The 20,073-nt window shown below is 42.2% G+C and overlaps 1 protein-coding gene and 1 non-coding gene across 26 annotated transcripts in view; both read right to left on the bottom strand.

Annotated features, from left to right (window-relative positions):
• RERE (arginine-glutamic acid dipeptide repeats) overlaps positions 1-20,073 on the bottom strand; it is a 466,431-nt gene that overhangs the window by 149,829 nt on the left and 296,529 nt on the right. For 24 of the 25 annotated variants that reach the window (XM_054556896.2, XM_054556977.2, XM_054556960.2 and 21 more), the window contains one exon: positions 1,557-1,605. In XM_054556896.2, coding sequence (XP_054412871.1) covers positions 1,557-1,605 — 49 coding nt within the window. Of the gene's footprint in view, positions 1-1,556; positions 1,606-14,217; positions 17,332-20,073 lie in introns of those variants that run through there. The other variant, XM_054556998.2, reaches the window with a different exon arrangement.
• Positions 6,676-6,800, bottom strand: LOC112131434 (small nucleolar RNA SNORA77). Its single transcript, XR_002913505.1, has one exon. It is a non-coding gene; the product is annotated as a small nucleolar RNA SNORA77 (small nucleolar RNA).

The following is a 20,073-nucleotide window of genomic DNA, read 5'->3' as shown; positions in this document are numbered from 1 at the left end:
GCCAGAGTCCTGCCAGTGAAAGCATCTTAACTGATACTGAGATCAAAACAGAATGAGCCGGGCCCAGTGGCACATGCCTTTAGTCCCAGCTACTCAGAGGCTGAGGCAGGTTGGATTGCTTCAGCCCAGGAGGAGGTCAAGGCTGCAGTGAGCCGTGATCGTGCCTCTGTGCTCTAGCCTTGGCAACAGAGTGAGACCCTGTCTCTGAAAAAAGTAAAAACAACAACAAAAACCAAAGAGCTGTAGTAAATGCAATGAAATAAGAAAGAGCAACAGTCGTGACACAGCAACCCTCTGAATGAAAAGTTTCCTAACCATCTTGACTCTCCTGAAGGAAAAGAGGTTGTTTATTTTTTTGCAGACAGTCTCGCTCTGTCACCCAGGCTGGAGTGCAGTGTCGCAATCTTAGCTCACAGCAACCTCCACCCCCTGGGTTCAAGTGACTTCTCCTGCCTCAGCCTCCTGAGTAGCTGGGATTACAGGCACACACCACCACGCCCAGCTAATTTTTCTATTTTTAGTAGGGATGGAGTTTCGCCATGTTGGCCAGGCTGGTCTCAAACTCCCGATCTCAGGTGATCTGCCTGCCTCAGCCTCCCAAAGTACTGGGATTATAGGCGAGAAGCTACCACACCCAGCCGGGAAAAGAGGTTTTAAACATCTTTTATCTTTTTTTTTTTTTTTTTGAGACAAAGTCTTCCTGTGTTGCCCAGGCTGGAGTCCAGTGGCCACGATCTCGGCTCACTGCAACCTCCGCCTCCGGGGTTCAAGTGATTTTCCTGCCACAGCCTCCCAAGAAGCTGGGATTACAGGCACCTGCCACCAATCCCGGCTAATTTTTGTATTTTTAGTAGAAACGGGATTTGCCATGTTGGCCAGGCTGGTCTTGAACTCCTGACCTCAAGTGATCTGCCCGCCTCAACCTCCCAAAGTGCTGGGACTACAGGCATGAGCCATTGTGCCTGGCTTTAAAAATGTTTTAAATAAAAATCTGTGATCAAGTGTTCATCAATGGATGAATGGATAAACAGTGACACGTACATACAATGGGTCATTTAGCCTTAAAAAAGATAGAAATTCTGACACATGCCTTTAACACGGATGAACCGTGAGGACATTATGCTGAGTGAAATAAATCAGGCACAAAAAGACAAATACTGTATGATTCCATTCACATGAGGTACTTTCATGAGGTAGAACAGTCAAAGACAGAGAGAGGAATGAGAATGGTGATTGCCAATGCTGCAGAAGAGAAATGGAGTTACTGTTTATGGGTACAGAATTTCAGTTGTGCAAGATAGAAAGAGTTCTGGAGATAGACGACAGTGATGGCTATACAACAATATTAATGTACTTAACTACTGAACTTTGCACTTAAAAATGGGAGATGGTAAATGAATGTGGTGATCTGAGGGGGGGAAAAAAAAAACCTCTGTATTTATATAAAATTCCCTATAGCAATAACAACATTCTAAGATGCTGCTCAACAGAATAAAGTGCCAGCAGAATAATAAGAAACAAAAACCTATTAAGGAAGCTATGAAAATGAACCTCACCTGATGACTAGGACCAACACGAATCTCCCCCTGGGTACTGTTCAGCCTCCTGGAACAGAAATAGAGCAGATTAAGTTAGCGCGATATAGTTTTGACATAAACATTCACACATTTTTCAAAAAAAGTAATTCTCTTCAAATAAATGAGGAAAAACTGAGGAAGAATTAACGTCCCCACTACTTCTAATGTTCTGTATACATACACCACCCACCACCACACACGCACCTCTAAAACCTTTTCCTTCTAAAATCCTAAGAACTGCAGCTTCCTTTCATGAGAACCTTCCTACATCATCGTTCTTTTTTTTTTTGAGACAGAGTCTCACTCTGTCGCCCAGGCTGGAGTGCAGTGGCACAATCTCAGCTCACTGCAACCTCCGCCTCTTGGGTTCAATTGATTCTCCATTTCAGGTGCCTACACCACGCCCGGCTAATCTTTGTAATTTTAGTAGTAAATTTCAGTAAATTTTGTAATTTTAATAATTTGGGTTTTCATCATGTTCGGCCAGGCTGGTGTCAAACTCCTGACCCTCAAGGGATCCGCCTGCCTCGGCTTCCCAAAGTGCTGGGATTACAAGCATGAGCCACCACACCTGGCCCCTATACCATCATTCTTTCATGCCTCAGAGAGATGGACATTCCTGTAGTACAATTCCAGTCAGACATTTCTTCCTTTCAAAACATTTCAGGGTGCCCTACCATAAGCCTTATAAAATACAAATGAGAAAATTTATCCTAGGACACATACTGAGCCAGCCAGCCAGCCAGCCAGCCAGCCAGCCAGCCAGCCAACCATCCATCCATCCATCCATCCAACAAATATTTAAGTACCTATTATAAGCCAGGAATTGTCCTAGGTGTTGGGGATAAAGCAACAAACAGGAACAGGTACAGAGGCTCACACCTGTAATCCTAGCACTTTGGGAGGCTAAGGCGGGAGGATCGCTTGAGCCCAGAAGTTTAAAACCAGCCTGGGCAACACAGAGTGACCCCATCTCTACAAGAAAATTAAAAATTAGCTGGGCATGGTGGTGCATGCCTGTAGACCCAGTGACTCAGGAGGATCACTTGAGCTGGGAGGTCAAGGCTACAGTGAGCCATGTCCGCACCACTGCACTCCAGCCTGGGCAACAGAGCATGACCCTGTCTACAAAAAAGGCAACAAACAAAACAGTGTCAAAGAAGATGGCCTAAGAGGAGGCACATGCTCTTGTTTTTCTCTCATGGATCTGATATCCATACCCACTGTGTTTGAAATTGTTAAAAATACATTTTGGAAAGCTATTATTTTCTTTAGGGCACCTAGGTCCAGTACTTTCTTCTTTTAATCCAACCATCTTCTCATGAAGAATCTTGTTTGGGCAAAGGTGGTGGTAAATGTGACAAAGGAAGAAAAAAAGAAGAGGAGGAAGAAGGGGAGAAAGGGAGGAGGAAGACAAGGAGGAGGAGGAGGAGACGAAGAAGAGGAAGAAGAAAAAATGTGGTGGTCCAGTCGTCAAGAATCTTACAAGCCTCCAGCTGGCGAGGCAGCATCTGTACCAAAACACCAGAACAGGCCGATGCCCGTATTCATCAACATAAGACACTTCAAAAGACACAGTACAAAAATGTGAAAGGGAGGTACCAAAATGAGGCAGGTTTCAAGAGAAGACACAGAAGGAGATAATAGGCCTAGCAGCAGGAAAAAAAAGAGGACTTTCCAAGTAGAAATGAAAGCATGCAGAGGTGGCAGGCTGAAAGGGAGGGACGGTGACGGGGAAATGCTTGCATGTGGGCTGACTTCATCATACAAGTCATCTTCATTTCTTCATTAGGAGAATGGTATGTGGAAAAAAGAAGCTAAAAGATGGATTGTTCTCATAGGTTTATGTAGGAAATGGAAGAAGGTGTTTTAGGAGGTATGTAGAGGAATCAAATCAGCCACAAGTTATTTTAATCACAAGCGCTTCTCTAAGAAAAACAAGCAAGCAGCCAGTGTTACCACTATTTCCCTTCCAACTTGTCCTTTTCTATTTTCTAACTAGCTGTGAGCAAAACAAGCTGCCAAAAGCTCTAAATACTTTCCAAATGCTTTCTTGCCTACAAGTAGGTCTAGCCAGAATGTATCATTTCAGAAACCTTCAGCCACAGCCCATTCAGTAACTTGTGCCTGCAGCTCAACCTTTGGGTTCTTCCAGAAGGTCTGTTACTCTGGAGTTCTCCAGTGGTTGGATATCATTTCCATATCATGGCTACACTGTTAAGTCCCTGATAATTCCGGAAAAAACATTCCTGTTTGATTTTTATTTTATTTTGGAGATGAGGTCTTGCTATGTTGCCCAGTCTGTTCTCAAAACTCTGGGCTCAAAGGGACCCCCACCTCAACCTCCCAAAGCGCTGGAATTACAGACATGAGCCACCGCACTCACCCCACAACCCCATTTTTATTTTAATAAGCCAATTTATCGTCATATTTAGCTTTAAAAAACCCAATGTGCCATGATAATGAAACAAACTCCCAAATACCCTGTTGACTAGTACTACTTACATCTCACGTATTTCCATAAAAATAGGATGCAGATAATTATTATTAAACTAATAATACAAATGAGACAAAAAATGTATTGGGCCATCTTAAGAGAATTGAAAATTGTTTAAGTTTATAACAGGGAAGAGTACTAATAAGTAGGCTATAACATGAAAACCAAGATAAAATAAGGAAACTTCTTAAAAGCTTATTTAAAAATCCCTCTCTGCAACAAAAGTATTTTTAAACTGTATGTGCTCTCCCTCTCCCCTCTCCCCTCTCCCCTCTCCCCGGTCTCCCTCTCCTTTTTTCGGTCTCCCTCTGTTGCTGAAGCTGGACTGTACTGCCGTGATCTCGGCTCGCTGCAACCTCCCTGCCTCGGGCTCCTGTGACTCTCCTGCCTCGGCCTGCCGAGTGCCTGGGATTGCAGGCGCACGCCACCACGCCTGAATGGTTTTTGTATTTTTGGTGGAGACGGGGTTTCGCCATGTTGACTGGGCTGGTCTCCAGCTCCTGGCCTCGAGTGATCTGCCCGCCTCGGCCTCCCGAGGTGCTGGGATTGCAGACAGAGTCTCGCTCACTCAATGCTCAATGGTGCTCAGGCTGGAGTGCAGTGGCGTGATCTCGGCTCGCTACAACCTCCACCTACCAGCCTCCTGCCTTGGCCTCTTAAAGTGCTAAGATTACAGCCTCTGCCCAGCCGCCACCCCGTCTAGGAAGTGAGGAGCGTCTCTGCCTGGCCGCCCATCGTCTGGGATGTGAGGAGCCCCTCTGCCCGGCTGCCCCATCTGGGAAGTGAGGAGCGCCTCTGCCAGGCCGCCATCCCGTATAGGAAGTGAGGAACGTCTCTGCCCGGCCGCCCATCGTCTGGGATGTGAGGAGCGCCTCTGCCCAGCTGCCCCATCTGGGAAGTGAGGAGCGCCTCTGCCCAGTCGCCCAACGTCTGGGAAGTGAGGAGCGCCTCTGCCCGGCGGCCCCGTCTGGGAAGTGAGGAGCGCCTCTGCCCGGCCGCCCTGTCTGGGAGGTGAGGAGCGCCTCTGCCCAGACGCCCTGTCTGGGAGGTGTACCCAACAGCTCCGAAGAGACAGCGACCATCGGGAGCAGGCCATGAGGAGGATGGCGGTTTTGTTGAAAAGAAGCGGGGGAAGTGTGGGGAAAGGAAGGAGAGATCAGATTGTTGCTGTGTCTGTGTAGAAACAGGTGGGCATAGGAGACTCCATTTTGTTCTGACTAGGAGAAATTCTTCTGCCTTGGGATGCTGTTGATCTATGGCCTTTCCCCCAGCCCCGTGCTCTCTGAAACATGTGCTGTGTCAACTCAGGGTTAAATGGATTAAGGGCGGTGCAAGATGTGCTTTGTTAAACAGATGCTTGAAGGCAGCATGCTCTTTAAGAGTCATCACCACTCCCTAATCCCAAGTACCCAGGGACACAAATACTGCAGAAGGCCATAGGGACCTCTGCCTAGGAAAACCAGAGACCTTTGTTCATGTGTTTATCTCCTGACCTTCTCTCCACTATTATCCTATGACCCTGCCACATCCCCCTCTCCGAGAAACACCCAAGAATCATCAATAAATACTTCATAAATAAAAAAAATAAAAAAATAAAAAAAAAACACCATATTACCTTCAGAAAATTATGCTGGCTAACAATAGGACAAAAAAATTCTGTGTATGTCAACAAAACAAAATTTCAACCTTTAAATTTTTTTTTTTTTTTAAATAAAGAAACAGGGTCTCACTCTGTCACACAGGCTGGAGTACAGTGGCATGATCATAGCTCATTGCAGCCTCCAACTCCTGGGCTCAGGTGATTTGCCTGCCTCAGCCTCCTGAGTAGCTAGGACTACAGGTGCACACTACCATGCCCAGCTAATTTTAAAAATTTTATAGAGACAGGGTCTGGCTATGTTGCCCAGGCTGGTCTCAAACTCTTGGCCTCAAGTGTTTCTTCTGCCTTGGCCTCTCAAAATGTTGGGATTACAGGCATGTAATCTATCACATCCAGCCAAAAAAAGTTTAATTAAATTTTTCCAAGACTCAATAATTTTGCCATTCCAAACCTCCCAAATTCTAAGCTTTGAAAGGTTAGAAACCCTGTCTTCACTATAGTGTACTCAGTAGCTAATACACAGATGATGGCATATAGTGGGAATATAATAAATATGAGTACTATATTGTAAAAAAATAAATAAATAAAATAAAAATAAAAAAATAAACTGTATGTAACTTTTAAATATCAGGGTTCTGTAGCAAGGAATACAACAAAGTTCTTTTTGAGCAGGTAGGATCTGAGATGCAGACAATGGCATTAGCCTACTATATGCAAGAGTTACAGAATATAGAATAAATGGCAAAAGTACTTTTTAGGTCCAAGATATAAAGAGGTAGATAGCAACACACCCCATTAGAGAAAGCTTGATGCAGCTGACAGAAAAACTGTCAGAATATGAGCTGAAGGTGAAAGACAGGAAGTACACATGGTGGGGAAGTGCCAGCATCCAGCTGTATCTGGATCCACCGAGCAATCAGAATCCTCCTTACTGAACTAAGTATCCCTCCCCTGCTGCCGCACTGCTCTCCTCTCTTTTCTCTTTTTCTTTTTTTTTTTAATCCTGTATCCCCAGACAGTTGCATCACCCTTGACAGGTCAGGCAGCCACAACGCCCCAGAATGTTTCCCTGGCACATGGAAAAAGCACCCCCATGAGGCTGCAGCCAGGTGCAAAGTGAGTCTGTGAACTGCTCCCTTCTTGAATGCACCCTTTGTGGTCCACACCTCACTCATTAATGATATTTAAACATGGACAGTATCAACAGCTTGTAGGAAACACTCTTAATCGTCAATTGCAATCTTGATGCAATGACTACATTTTGTCTTTTACTTAACACAACATTTCTCAAACTTTTAGGTCTCTGTACCCTTTTACACTCTTAATAATTACTGGAGTGTGTCTTGGTGGTCCCAGAATCTGGCTCTTGTTTCAACAATGTTTGGACAGCACATATCCTGGGACTCCATCTGTTCCAGCCTCCAACTGCCCTCCAATCTCCTCTCCATTTGCAACCTCCAGGACCCTTCTTCTCGGCCATCTCCTGTTTCTGGGACCAGCCACCACTGTTTTTGTGGTTAGCTCCTCATTGCTGACCAACCCCGCAAGCTCTGGGAGGCATGGGTGACTTCTTCCACAAATCGGCCAAGAAGATTCAGGGCACTGAGTGTCTCTTGAAGATGTGTGTGTGGCAGCGGCACCCATTTCCAGGATGTGGAGAAGCCATCTCAAAATAAGTGGCGGTAAAAACCCTGGGTTGCATGGAAGCCATCATGGCCCTGGGGAAGAACCTGAACCAGATCCTCGACCTTTAGGCCCTGGGTTCTGCCTGCACAGACCCCCATCTCTGTGACTTCCGGAGAGCCACTTCCTAGATGAAGAGGTGAAACTCAACAAGAAGATCGGTGACTACCAGACCAACCTCCCTAGGCTGGGCTGGGTAAATGTTTCTTCCAAAAGACTCACCCTCAAGCACCACTAGGAGCCTATAGAGCCCAGCAAACTTTTAGGAGCCCCTCTCAAAGTTCAGGGCTTCTGCCTAAGCAGCGCCTCCAGCCACTACCCTGGACCCCTCTCCCAAGCTTTGGACAAAGCAGAAATAAAGCTTATTGCAAAAAATAAAAATAAAAATTACTGAACATCCCAAGAAATCTAAATTTTTGAAAACTTTCAAAATATTCATTTAAAAATAGCAGTAAGCCCATTACATAACAATATGCATATTCTTATAAAAAGTAATTGCATTTAAGCAGAAACCTTTAGTGAAAAGTGAGGCATTATTTTATGTTTTTGCAAATCTCATTAACATTTGACTTAATAGAAAAGACAGCTAGATTCTCCTATCTACTTTTGAATTCAATCTGCTGCAATATATTGTTGTGATTAAATTATATGAAGATAATACAGCCTAACACAGCCATGTAACTAGAAAAGGGAAGAATATAGCCTTTTTGATACTACACCAAAAACTCAACAAGTTCCCAGCACTTTGGGGGGCCGAGGTGGGAGGATCACTTGAGGTCAGGAGTTCGAGACCAGCCTGGCCAACATGGTGAAACCCTGTCTCGACTAAAAATACAAAAAATTAGCCAGGCATGGTGGTGCATGCTTGTAATCCCAGCTACTCAGGAGCCTGAGGCAGCAGAATTGCTTGAACCTGGGAGGCAGAGGTTGCAGTGAGCCAACATCGTGCCATTGTACTCCAGCCTGGGCGATAAGAGCGAAACTCTGTCTCAAAAACAAAACAAAACAGAAACTCAACAAGTAATCATTTCTTAAAGATGTGTACACAAGGTGAATCTAAAAGCCTATCAACAGCCTTTTGACTGTGCTACTCCGAAATCCATTGGTCTGTCTTGCCTTTGAATGAATGGATCTTCTACTCAGATGTGATTTTGTAATGCCATGCATTGGTTTTATGGAGAATGTCGGTTTACTCAGTTCTGCAGATCTTTCAAATATCAACCAGTTCTTTATACAGAATTTTTTAAAAATCATATTAATATCACCTATCTCATAAGAAATGCCTTTCAGTGTAGAGAAGCTGTCAGGCTCAGAGTGGTGAGTACAAGCTTTTCAAAATTCTAATTTTTACTTGAAAGTTCAAATCTTAGCCTTGTCAAGTAATATCAGTGTTTTCCTTGAAATAACAAGCTCACTTAATTCATCTTCAAGAAAGTTTCTGCCAAATGCCCACATCTGAATGACCACAGTTTGTCTGTCAGTTGTTCTTTCAAAGAGTAACTGATATTCCATGAAAAAAGTGGCTAGCTTCGCTTCTAACTCAAATGTCTCGACAGAACCGAGGCTTCTCCTCAAGACAATCACTGTCTTCTGGTATAGGGCAGAAGACTTTTAAGTCAGGAAGCCAAGTCTTGGGATTAAAAAATAATAATAGGCTGAGCGAGGTGGCTCACGCCTGTAATCACAGCATTTTGGGAGGCCGAGGCAGGTGGATCACCTGAGGTCAGGAGTTCGAAACCAGCCTAGTCAACATGGTGAAACGCCGTCCCTACTAAAAATACAAAATTAGCCCTACAGGGTGGCGTGTGCCTGAATCCTAGCTACTCAGGAGGCTCAGGCAGGAGAACTGCTTGAACCCGGGAGGCAGAGGTTACAGTGAGCCGAGGTCATGCCATTGCACTCCAGCCTAGGCAAAAAAAGAATGAAACTCCGCCTCAAAAAAAAAAAAAAAAAAAAGAAAGAAAAGGAAATAATAATAATAATAATAATAATAATGAGGTCCACAAGCTATGCTCTGAGAAGCACTGATTATGGCACACTGTGAACTTCAGAAAGTCCTGGAGACTAAAATTCATCTAGAAGATGCCAGCTTTCTTCTTTGATTAATAACAACAGTAGCTAACATTTCAGCACTTACTATCTGTCCTAGGTGTTCTACAATATTATCTCATTTCTAGATATTAAGGCATTTAATTAATGTTTTGATATTAACAGACATATTAGTATTGCTATTCACGGAAATCCAGGTGTCTTTCTATCCTGTGTTCAAAACAACATAGCAGTACACATGGTGACGCACACCTGTAATCCCAGCACTTTGGGACGCTGAGGCAAGAGGATAGCTTGAGCTCAGGAGTTTCAGACCAGCCTGGGCAATAGGCTTTATAAAAAATGTTTTTTTAATTAGCTGGTCATGGTGGCACACACCTATAATCCCACCTACTCAGGAGGCTGAGGCAGGAGGATCACTTGAGCTCTGGAGTTTGAGGCTGCAATAAGCTATGATCACACCACTGCACTCCAGCCTGGGCAAAATAGAACTAGACCGTCTTTATAAAAACAAACAGGCCGGGCGTGGTGGCTCACCTGAGGCAGGCAGATCACCTGACGTCAGGAGTTCAAGACCAGCCTGGACAACATGGTGAAACCCCACACTACTAAAAATACAAAAATTAGCCGGGCGTAGTAGCAGGCACCTGTAGTCCCAGCTACTCAGGAGGCTGAGGCAGGAGAATTGCTTGAGTCTGGGAGGCAGCGGTTGCAGTGAGCCAAGATCATGCTACTACACCCCAGCCTGGGTGACAGAGCAAGACTGTCTCAAAAAACAAACAACAACAACAACAAAACATAGCTACTAAAGAGGTTTCTGCTTGGATGTACAATGCTGCTGAATTAACAAAGTAGGTCTAGTCAAAGCCAGGGTGGTCATCAACTTCGGGAGAAAAATCCAGACCAAAGGCAGTATGAATCCTAGCCAAGTCATACAAAGGATACTACTGTATGAATTAAGAAACCAAAGATGCAAGTCATGTCCAGGATAATGCAACATACACACACATCTATCTTTATCCTCATCTTAGAGTTTTCACATACATTATCTTAAATCTAGGTGTAGCCCAGGTGCGGTGGCTCGTGCCTGTAATCCCAGCACTTTGGGAGGCCGAGGTGGGCAGGTTACCTGAGGTCAGGAGTTCGAAACCAGCCTGGCCAATATGGAGAAGCCCCACCCCTAAAAATACAAAATTAGCCAAGCATGGTAGTGGGTGCGATAGTGGGTGCCTATAATCCCAGCTACTCAAGATGCTGAGGCAGAAGAATTGCTTAAACCTGGGAGATGAAGGCTGCAGAGAGCCAAGATCCCGCCAGTGTACTCCAGCCTGGGGGACAGAGCAAGACTCTATCTCAGAGGAGAAAAAAAAAAAAAACTAGGTGTATTATAGTTACATAACAAACACAAGCAAAATAATAATACTAGCTATCAATTACTAAGTGCTTTCTATGCTGGGCATATATTATTTCATTATTCCACGACAACTCTATGAGGCAGTATCTCCATAGGTAATAATAACAATACTAATTTTAACACTAATAAAGCAACTAATATATCCATTGAACGTTTACTATGTACCAGGCATTGCAAGGTAAGCAATTTCCATTTATTTTCTTATCTAATCTTACAGGCAACCCTGTAAGATAGGTGCTATTGTAGTAAGTGTATAGGTCAGGTCACTGAAGCCAAGAGACGTTATGCAGTTGCCCAAGATTAAACAGCAAATAAGTGGAGAAATCAGGATTCGAACTCAAGGTCAGCTGACTCCAAAGTCAGAGCTCTCAATCATACTCCCATACGGCAGAATGATTAAGTTACTGAACCAAAATCATGCAATTAATTACAAACAGAATGATGAGAATCCATATCCCTTTCCCTGTTTTGGTTCTATGTTCATTTCAAACACCCAAGCAAGACAAAATGATCAAAAGAATATTTTTAAGTTTGAAAGTCATGATGAAAGAGAAAAATCTATCAAAGTTAGAGGCCAATTTATATAATACTCTTGAAATGACAAAATTACAGAAATGGAGACAGATTCGTGATTGCCAGGTGTTAGAGATGGTGGGGAGAGGGAGGGAGGCCGAGGGTGTGACCACAAAGGGAGAGCTTTGTAGTGATGAATAGCTCTGTCTCTTCATTGTTGTGGTGGTTACACAAAGCTATACATGTGATAAAATGGCACAGAACAACACGCACACAATTACTAATGCCAGTTTCCTGGTTTTGGTATCGTATTACAGTTACAAAAGATGAGACCACTCTGTGGTATCTTTGCAACTTCCTGTGAATCCAAAAAATTTAAAGTTTTAAAAAAGTCAAATGAAGAGGGGGATATACTACAGGCAGATGGGAAATCAGAAAGAACACTAGACATGAGAAAAGCTGATTAAAGGACAACAGATCAACCCCAAATTACACTGTACACAGCTGAACCAGTAACTGAAGAAAGAGGGCCACAGCTTATCAGCAATGAGATTCAAGAAATTAACTCTAAGTGACATATTTATTTTTTCCTTATGTTTACTAAGGATTTCTGCTGTGGATTCATCATCTTGGAGACATCTTTATACTGTGAATCATATTACAAAAACCGAATTAAGAATTGTCACTATCATCCCCAGCAAAAGAAGGAATTTCTCTGTGTAGCTAATGTAAATAATATGTTTTTCAAAACAACTTAAGTTCAGCCTGCATTATTCTACAAATCTTTGTTTTAGTATATGAAAAAAATAGTTCCAGAAGCCAAATTACAACAATAATGGTAAGTCGTTGTTTTTATTCCTGAAGTATTAAAAAAACAGAAAGTCATTGTATATGAAATCTGATACAAAAAACCCCAACGTAACAAAGCAGTATCCATAGCAACTACAACTTAATATTTCAGTCCTCTTCAGCTGCAGTGGATTAAATAAAATGACAAGATGTTCCCTTTGAAAAGTAACCCGTTACCATGGAAACATTTTAGTCTAAGAAGTAAACAGGGAATGGACAGAAAGGAGCAGGGAGCCTGTAAATGAGTATCAAAAAGGGAGAAGCATCTTTGCAGAGGAGATGGAGGTGGCGAGGGCAGGCAAAGGGAGGGTCTGTGAGAAGAGCATGCCTGCTAGATGCAGGATCCCAGCCCAACACAGAGGCTTGGCCCAGAACATGATGCGGCCACTTCTTCACCCTGAAGAAAGGGGAAGGGGCAGAAAGGCAATGTTCTGTGAACATTCACCAAAAACACCCAAAGATCTCTATGTGATCACGGTGACTGCTTAAGATAGGCACTTGATTCTACAAGGGAAGATGAGGGAGGAGGATACAGATATGGGAAGAACACATGAACAGAAGGCACCACCATGAAGCAACTAAGGGCAAGAGCTGACCCCCTCATTCAGCCCCTCCCCAAGCCTTGGGTTGTAACAGCCGCGTAGCCGGTGGCCCATTCCCAAGGTGCTGGGACAGAAAAGGCTCAAGTCAGACCCTTGTTCTGTGGCTGGCGTCATGTATGAATGAGATCACTGAGAAATCTCTCTCCCTGTCCTTCAGATGGTAAATATCACACAGCAGACATTCTTGTCTTTTCCACAGGGCATTAAGTTGAGCAGGAAGACTGACATGGCATCAACAGAATGAAGATCTTAGAAACGCTACTTAGTAGCACATTTAGAAAATGACCACAGAAGAAGTCTGTGGGTCCAGAACAAAATACACCACATTTTAAGAAAACCAAAAGGCAATTTATCAGAATCACCTTTTTAGATGGATTGTGGGGTAGGAGTGAAAGCAAGGATTAAGAAGGAAGACGAGTGCAATATGCTGTTCTCAATTTTCTCCAGCACGAACACATACTTCAAAGCTGCCCTGAACAAGTCTGAAATTTCTTTTTAAAATCTGACATAGTATCTTAAAAAGCCATGTGAATGTTGTATTCTAGCCCATCATATATTCCCATTCATTTTTAGAGAAACATTTCCATAAATCTGAATAAAATCATTGTGCTGGCCGACTGTGGGCATACTTCCTGTGGGTTAGCCCTGCTCCTGAAGAAACAGCAATAAATAAACAAACAAATAAACAAACATTAAAAGAAACATCATTGTACTTCCTATTAGGATCTCCCATGACACTGTCATACCCACACCTGAGTCTAGATGTTCAAAAGCAGGGAACGAGCATGGTCTTCAGAATTAAATGACCTGAATTAAAATTTTAGTATCAGGCCAGGCGTGGTGGCTCATGTGTGTAATCCCAGCACTTTGGGTGGCTCAAGGGTGGGTCCCTTGAGCCCAGGAGTTCAGAACCAGCCTAGGCAACATAGCAAGACCTAGTCTCTGCAAACAAACAAACACAAAACCCAACCAACCAAACAACAAAAACAATAAAAATTAAAAATTAGCCAAGCATGGTAAAATGCACCTGCAGTCCCAGCTAGCTGGGAGGCTGACACAACAGGATCACTTGAGCCCAGGAGTTTTGAGGCTGCAGTGAGCTATGATCACACCACCGCACTCCAGCCTGGGCAACAGAGCAAGACCCTGTCGCCAATAAAATTTTAAAAATAAAAAAATAAGTTTCAGTACCCAAGTTTTGTTAGCTCTAAGTGTGATTTTGAGGACACTAATTCCTTAGTTTCCTCATCTATAATATGAAGTTGATAATGTTACTATGCAAGGTTGTTATAAAAATAAAAGACGATTTATGGAAAGAACTAGACACAGTACCTATTGCTTAGGGGTCATTAATATTATTAAACTCTATATACTGGCAATAAGTGAGAATGGAAGCTAATCCGGCTATTATGAGTTCCCGAAGTACCACTTACCTCTCCTTCTGCCCATATCACAGTCAGGATTTTATGTTTATTTTGTGTAGTTATTTCTTTGAATGGCTGTCTTGCCCTCTAGACTGGAAGTACATGCGGGTAAGAACTAAGACTGGTTTTGGTCACCATAATGCAGAACTCACTGGCTCTCATTAGATACATTTTTAATAAATAAATGACTCCAATATTCTAACTCAACTACTGCTTAGCCACAGACAGTAAGTAATGGCTCTGCTGCAAAACTCAGATAGTGAAGTCACCGTGACAGAAAGCCAGCCCTCCAAGCAAAATTCACTTAAAAGTAGGTTTGATTAAACTGCCTAACAGGAACAAAATTCATTATTCAATCAAAAATAAAACTAAAAACAAATACAAATGAAAAAACAAAGAGATTTAGTCAACTTAAAGTTACCACTTCCATGTTCACACACAAATAAATACAAAGGCCAACACAAGAACTTGTCCAAAATCCAAAATCATAAAATTCTAAATTTTCTCTGTGGAAAGTTCCTGAGAGGTCCCTGATCCAATCTTCTAGCTTAATAGAAGAAATCAAGGCCTAAGGAAAGAAAAGTGCTCTTTTAAGGGGTCACACTGAGTTAATTACTGAAGAAGACTCCAGGCCACACAGGCAGCTCTCCCACAGGGTCCTCCTAAATATAATTCAGGGTCCAGAACTAGAAATTTGGCATTGCCTGAAGAATAATAAGAATTTCCATGCTGGTAAGACGCAGTAAATATGGCCTCCACACACAATAATGTATGAGTAATGTCAGGAAAAAAACTGGTCAAAAAATTTAACGGGTGAGAAAGATCCAGTTTCAAAGTGCTACAGTGACTTTGCTCCGTTGTCTAAATTTCTTATCTGCCTTCTCTCTCTCCTCCATTATGTGGTAACCTACCGTGTATCTGGCAACGTCATAAAACAACATTCCACCACAGGCTCCTAGGGAACTTTACTGTAATGGCCTGTGGCCTAACAAAGCTGCCTGCGCACACACGGAGCTTCAGCCAAAAAACTTTAAAAAAACAAAAACAAAAACAAAAAACCCACTATGACCGAAACCCACTTACAAAGCAGCAGTCACTGTAGATTAAGCTGCTCTCCTGACCCAAGATGGTGCTAGCTTTCTGCATATTGAAATCAAACTGTATAACAAAGCTGAATGAAGCACCCCCGGAAAATAAAAGGGACTTTGGACCAAGCAAGCATGTCTACAACACGTCTAAAAGGTTTCTTTGTCCCCTCAGGGGAATGTTATAAAAAAACATTACAATTGCCTTATTCCTCCTCGCTGCAGTGGTATGAATACAGAAGGAAGAGAACACAAACAGGCAATAACTAACACACACACATGCACCTAGTGTGTGTAAGTGAGAAAGCCGGCAGGAAATGTTTAATGCTGAACACACCCAATATTATAAATTATGGAAGTAGAGCTTCTTTAAAAAAAAAAAAAGTCCGAGACGTATAAAGAAAAACATAAACACTCAAAGAGAGTAAGAAGAAAGTGGATCAGTAAATAGTTATTAAACATACTGGTGGTTAATAATTAGTGTAATTCCTAAAACAATCCCTAGCATTGTCTTAGTTGAACGGGCTATTTAAAATAAAAATAAAAAGATGCTGGCCAGGCACAGTGGCTCATGCCTATAATCCTACCACTTTGGGAGGCCAAGACAGGAAGATAGTTTGAGGCCAGGAGTTCGAGACCAACCCAGGCAACAAAGTGAGACCTGCATGCCTATTTTTTTTAATTAAAAATTTAAAAATATATGTTGTTGCTGAGATAATCATATCTACATGAGCTTAAGACTGTACATTTGACCTGTGAATTAAAAACAATAATGTACTAAGCAACTATGTGCCAAGCACTTTCAAGTTGTTTTCATCTAATCTTTACAAAAACTATAAGAAATATTTATTTCCAGATTACCCATGAGAAAAATGAAGCTCAGAGGAGGGAAGGAACCTGTCGAATGTCACCGCTTGCCCAATGTCACTTATTAGGTGGAATCTGAACCATACTACCTGGCTCCAAATCTAGCCTTTCCTCTTACCATAGATGACGTATTCATTTATTCAACATATTCATACCAAAGACCCATTTGCCAGGTACTCTACTAGAAATGGAGACTATAAGAATAGACTTGGCCCCTGCCCCAAAAGCTTGATGTCCAATAGGGAAAATAATCAAATCATCACAAATAAATGTGTAGCTCAAAGAAGTTTGATAGAAATAATCTCTAATGTTTCCAGTTGAATTAAGATGAAGTGTTTTACCTTAGACTCAAAGTATCATAGAGTATACAATATGAGATTAGTTATCTTTCAGAATTGTTTTAAAAGTACATTCAAGCATGAGTCTCATTAGACCAAAAAGAAAAATAAATCAGACTCATGCTTTATCACCCACAGTGGTGGGATTACAGGCATGCCCACATCAGAAACTGCTCAGAAGAGATGATAACTAATTATCTGTGCTTATTTAGGAGAAGACTCGTGAATGTACACACCACCTAAAATATTCCTTTAGCTATTATTTTCTACCTTCTCTCTCATCCTGTCAGACATCTATCTTACAGTCTCAGAATACATGGTTTTCTGGTGGAAGACAACTCAGTTCAGTAACAAAAAGTACCTGGCAAATGGGTCTTTGGTATGAATATGTTGAATAAATGAATACACAAAGTAAAATGGAAAAGAAAACAAATTCAGAAGGAAAAGAATCAGGAAAAAAGAACAACTAGAGAATCACAGACATCTGGTCTTAGATATATTAGAGTCTTCTAATTCATAAATTAACACAGTAGCCAAGAGTCAAGGAAGAACTGAAAAGCAGATTAAGAATGAAGTGTCAGCTGGGCAGGGCGGCTCACACCTATAATCCCAGCACTTTGGGAGGCTGAGGCGGGCAGATCACCTGAGGTCAGGAGTTTGAGACCAGCCTGGCCAATATGGTGAAACTCCGTCTCTACTAAAAAATACAAAAATTAGCCAGGCATGGTGGCAGATACTTGTAATCCTAGCTACTCAGGAGGCTGAGGCAGGCGAATCGCTTGAACCCAGGAGGCGGAGGTTGCAGTGAGCTGAGATCACACCATCATACTCCAGCCTGGGCAATAAGAGCGAGACTCCGTCTCAAAAAAAAAAAAAAAAAAAAAAAAAAGAATGAAGTGTCAGGCCAGGCACGGTGGCCTGTAATCCTGGCACTTTGGGAGGCCAAGGCAGCATGGATTGCTTGAAGCCAGAAGTTTAAGACCAACCTGGGCAACAAGGTGAAATCCCTTCTCTACAGAAAATACAAAAAATTAGCCAGGTGTGGTGGTGCCCACCTGTAGTCCCAGCTATGTGGGAGGCTGAGGCAGGAGAATCACCTTAGCCCAGGGAGGTCCCCAGGGAGGTCGAGGCTGCAGTGAGCTGACATCACACCACTGCACTCCATCCAGCCTGGGTGACAGCATGAGAACCTATCTCAAAAAGAAAAAGAAAGTGACATGTCAATTAAACACAATCAAGTTCATTCTAGCTTTCAACCAAAGACAGACTGCAAAACTTATGTTGACAGAGGAACACTTTAAATGTGAGGCTCCCTCAGATTCGAATTCAAGATTCTATTACAATGATAAGAACAACTAATAATATAATAACTTTGTGAACTTTTCTATTTTTTTGAAACATCTACTTGCTGTATTCCCAACATTTCCTGATATTCTCAAGTGCAACAGAAGCAGAACCAAAAGCCAAAATGAAACAAACTAGCATCTTTTCCATGTTCAAGCTACACAGACCAAAGACTTCATCAACCATTAGAGTAACTTCCCATGTGCTGTTCCCTCACCTCCTCCACCAGACAAGCACAGAAGCCCTGAAGCAAGCCTTTAGCATTCCAAAAAATATTTTTCCAAGACAGGATAATATAGAAGAAATACACAAGAAGTAACTCTAATGAGTTACTTTATTGGATTTGAAACATAGACAAATTCGACTCTTAACAACAGAATTTCCACAGATCACAGTCAGTAACCACAAGTCTTCACCATCAAATAGATGGCAGCATCCAAGCTCCATAAATGCAGATTTGTACTAGGCTCACACAAGCCAGCCACACCAGTGGCAGGAACCTGATCCAGAGCTGATTCGGCTGTGAGCACAGCTTCCTGTTCACATTTTTATTTGTTAACTGTAAAGAAAGTTTCAGAAGAGGTAAAGATCTAGAACAGAAAGGCAATATTCTCCTGACTCAAACAATGAGTTTGTTCCTTGAGCCTGAAATGTGAGTCTTGCCCAGATCTCACAAGTGCATGACAGAAAGTGGTGCAGTCAGTGTCCAGTTCCTCTCGTCTACTGAAGGGATACTTTTATTAAAAGAAAGAAGCAGGAAGGAAGAGCAATGGTGCTTTTAAACAGAGTAAAATAAGGCAAGTTCCAGAAGCAACATTATATGGTATGGGGTACCTCCCCAAAACTCCCCAGTGCAATGCCCAAATAAATACGGTGACAATGGGAAGAAAGCCCTCACATGGGTGAAAAAACTGATCACAAAAATAATAAACGCACACCCTAAATTATCCTTCTACAATTCATCTCCTTAGTTGCAATCCCAAAATTGAATCTGTAAGAATACAGATTATACTTCAGTAATATATTCAGTGACTAGAATTCACCAACATTAGCCTTCCTAAAAACTTTCCACTAAAATCAAGGGCCCCCCTGGAAAGAGCTGACCATGCAACGCTCCAAATTCACACTACACCACTGAGCTTACACAAGGAATTTCTCCTTGTATCAATGCATGGTAAATTTCTTCTCCTTCCTATGAGGGTTTTTCAGTTGCACATTCTTCTATATTGTATGCTTTCTTCCATCCTCACAAATGCACAAAATTTAGGTGGCATTCCAATTTTTTCTAACCTTTATCAGAAGAAAAAGGAGGAGTGGAAACAAAAAGGAGCAAATAGTATAATTCAAAAACTTCATTTAATATCTGCTTGGGTAAGAATTCAATTTGTCCTAAATCTTATTCTGACTGGCCCCCTAAATAAACCATGGTGAAAGCCATCTGTCTGAACCTGCTCTGCAACAGGACACCCCAAAAGCACAACTTCCCCTGGGTAGAAGAAACTAGTGTCTGGCTATCAAGCAGTGGGTACGAAATGAGGCCTTGTCAATGATTGCCTTCTCAGCACCAACTACTCTTTTTACTCCATTTAAGAGAACAGAATTCCAAGTCACATGACAACATAAACATATGCAAAAAATGCTATCCGATTCTTAAACAGATACAAAAATAAACAAAATACCTAAACTTCAATTTCTAACACAAAAGTCAATGCATACTTTTTTTAATTGCCAAAGAATTTTCCATAAGCTCTAAAAGGAAGATGAGTCTACTTCCTTTTGAAGGCAAGAGACTAAGTAAAAACTGATGTGACATAACCTTTCATTTTTAAAAAATCCATTTTAAGATGATATTGTTGCAATCATAATTCACAACTGTTTCCTGCATATGTCAGACTTCAGAAAAAGATCACAACAATTATAATTTGCTCTGGCAAACAGGCTCTCAATCAAAACAAGGTTCCACCCACCTTCAAAGCAACCAATAGCTGCCTACCTACCATCCTTCCTAAAACATCCAAACAGAGCTGCTCTCCAGCCCAGGCATTCCATACTAGCCACAAGGCAAGGGGGAGGCCTGCAGGCTTGCTCTGTAGGTCTTGAAGGCAAACAAGCTTGGCAACACACACCCAGCACGACTCAGGTTAAGATTATACTAAGAGCCGAAGAGGTAAGGGAAAGGGGAAGAGGACAGGGACAGAGAGGGACCCACAAAGCTTCACATCCTACGTCTG

Source organism: Pongo abelii, chromosome 1 (genome assembly GCF_028885655.2).
Source record: "Pongo abelii isolate AG06213 chromosome 1, NHGRI_mPonAbe1-v2.0_pri, whole genome shotgun sequence".
In the NCBI taxonomy this organism is placed as follows: Eukaryota; Metazoa; Chordata; class Mammalia; order Primates; family Hominidae; genus Pongo; species Pongo abelii.
The sequence above is the reverse complement of the archived record's forward strand: the minus strand, read 5'-3'. Positions and strand labels throughout refer to the sequence as shown.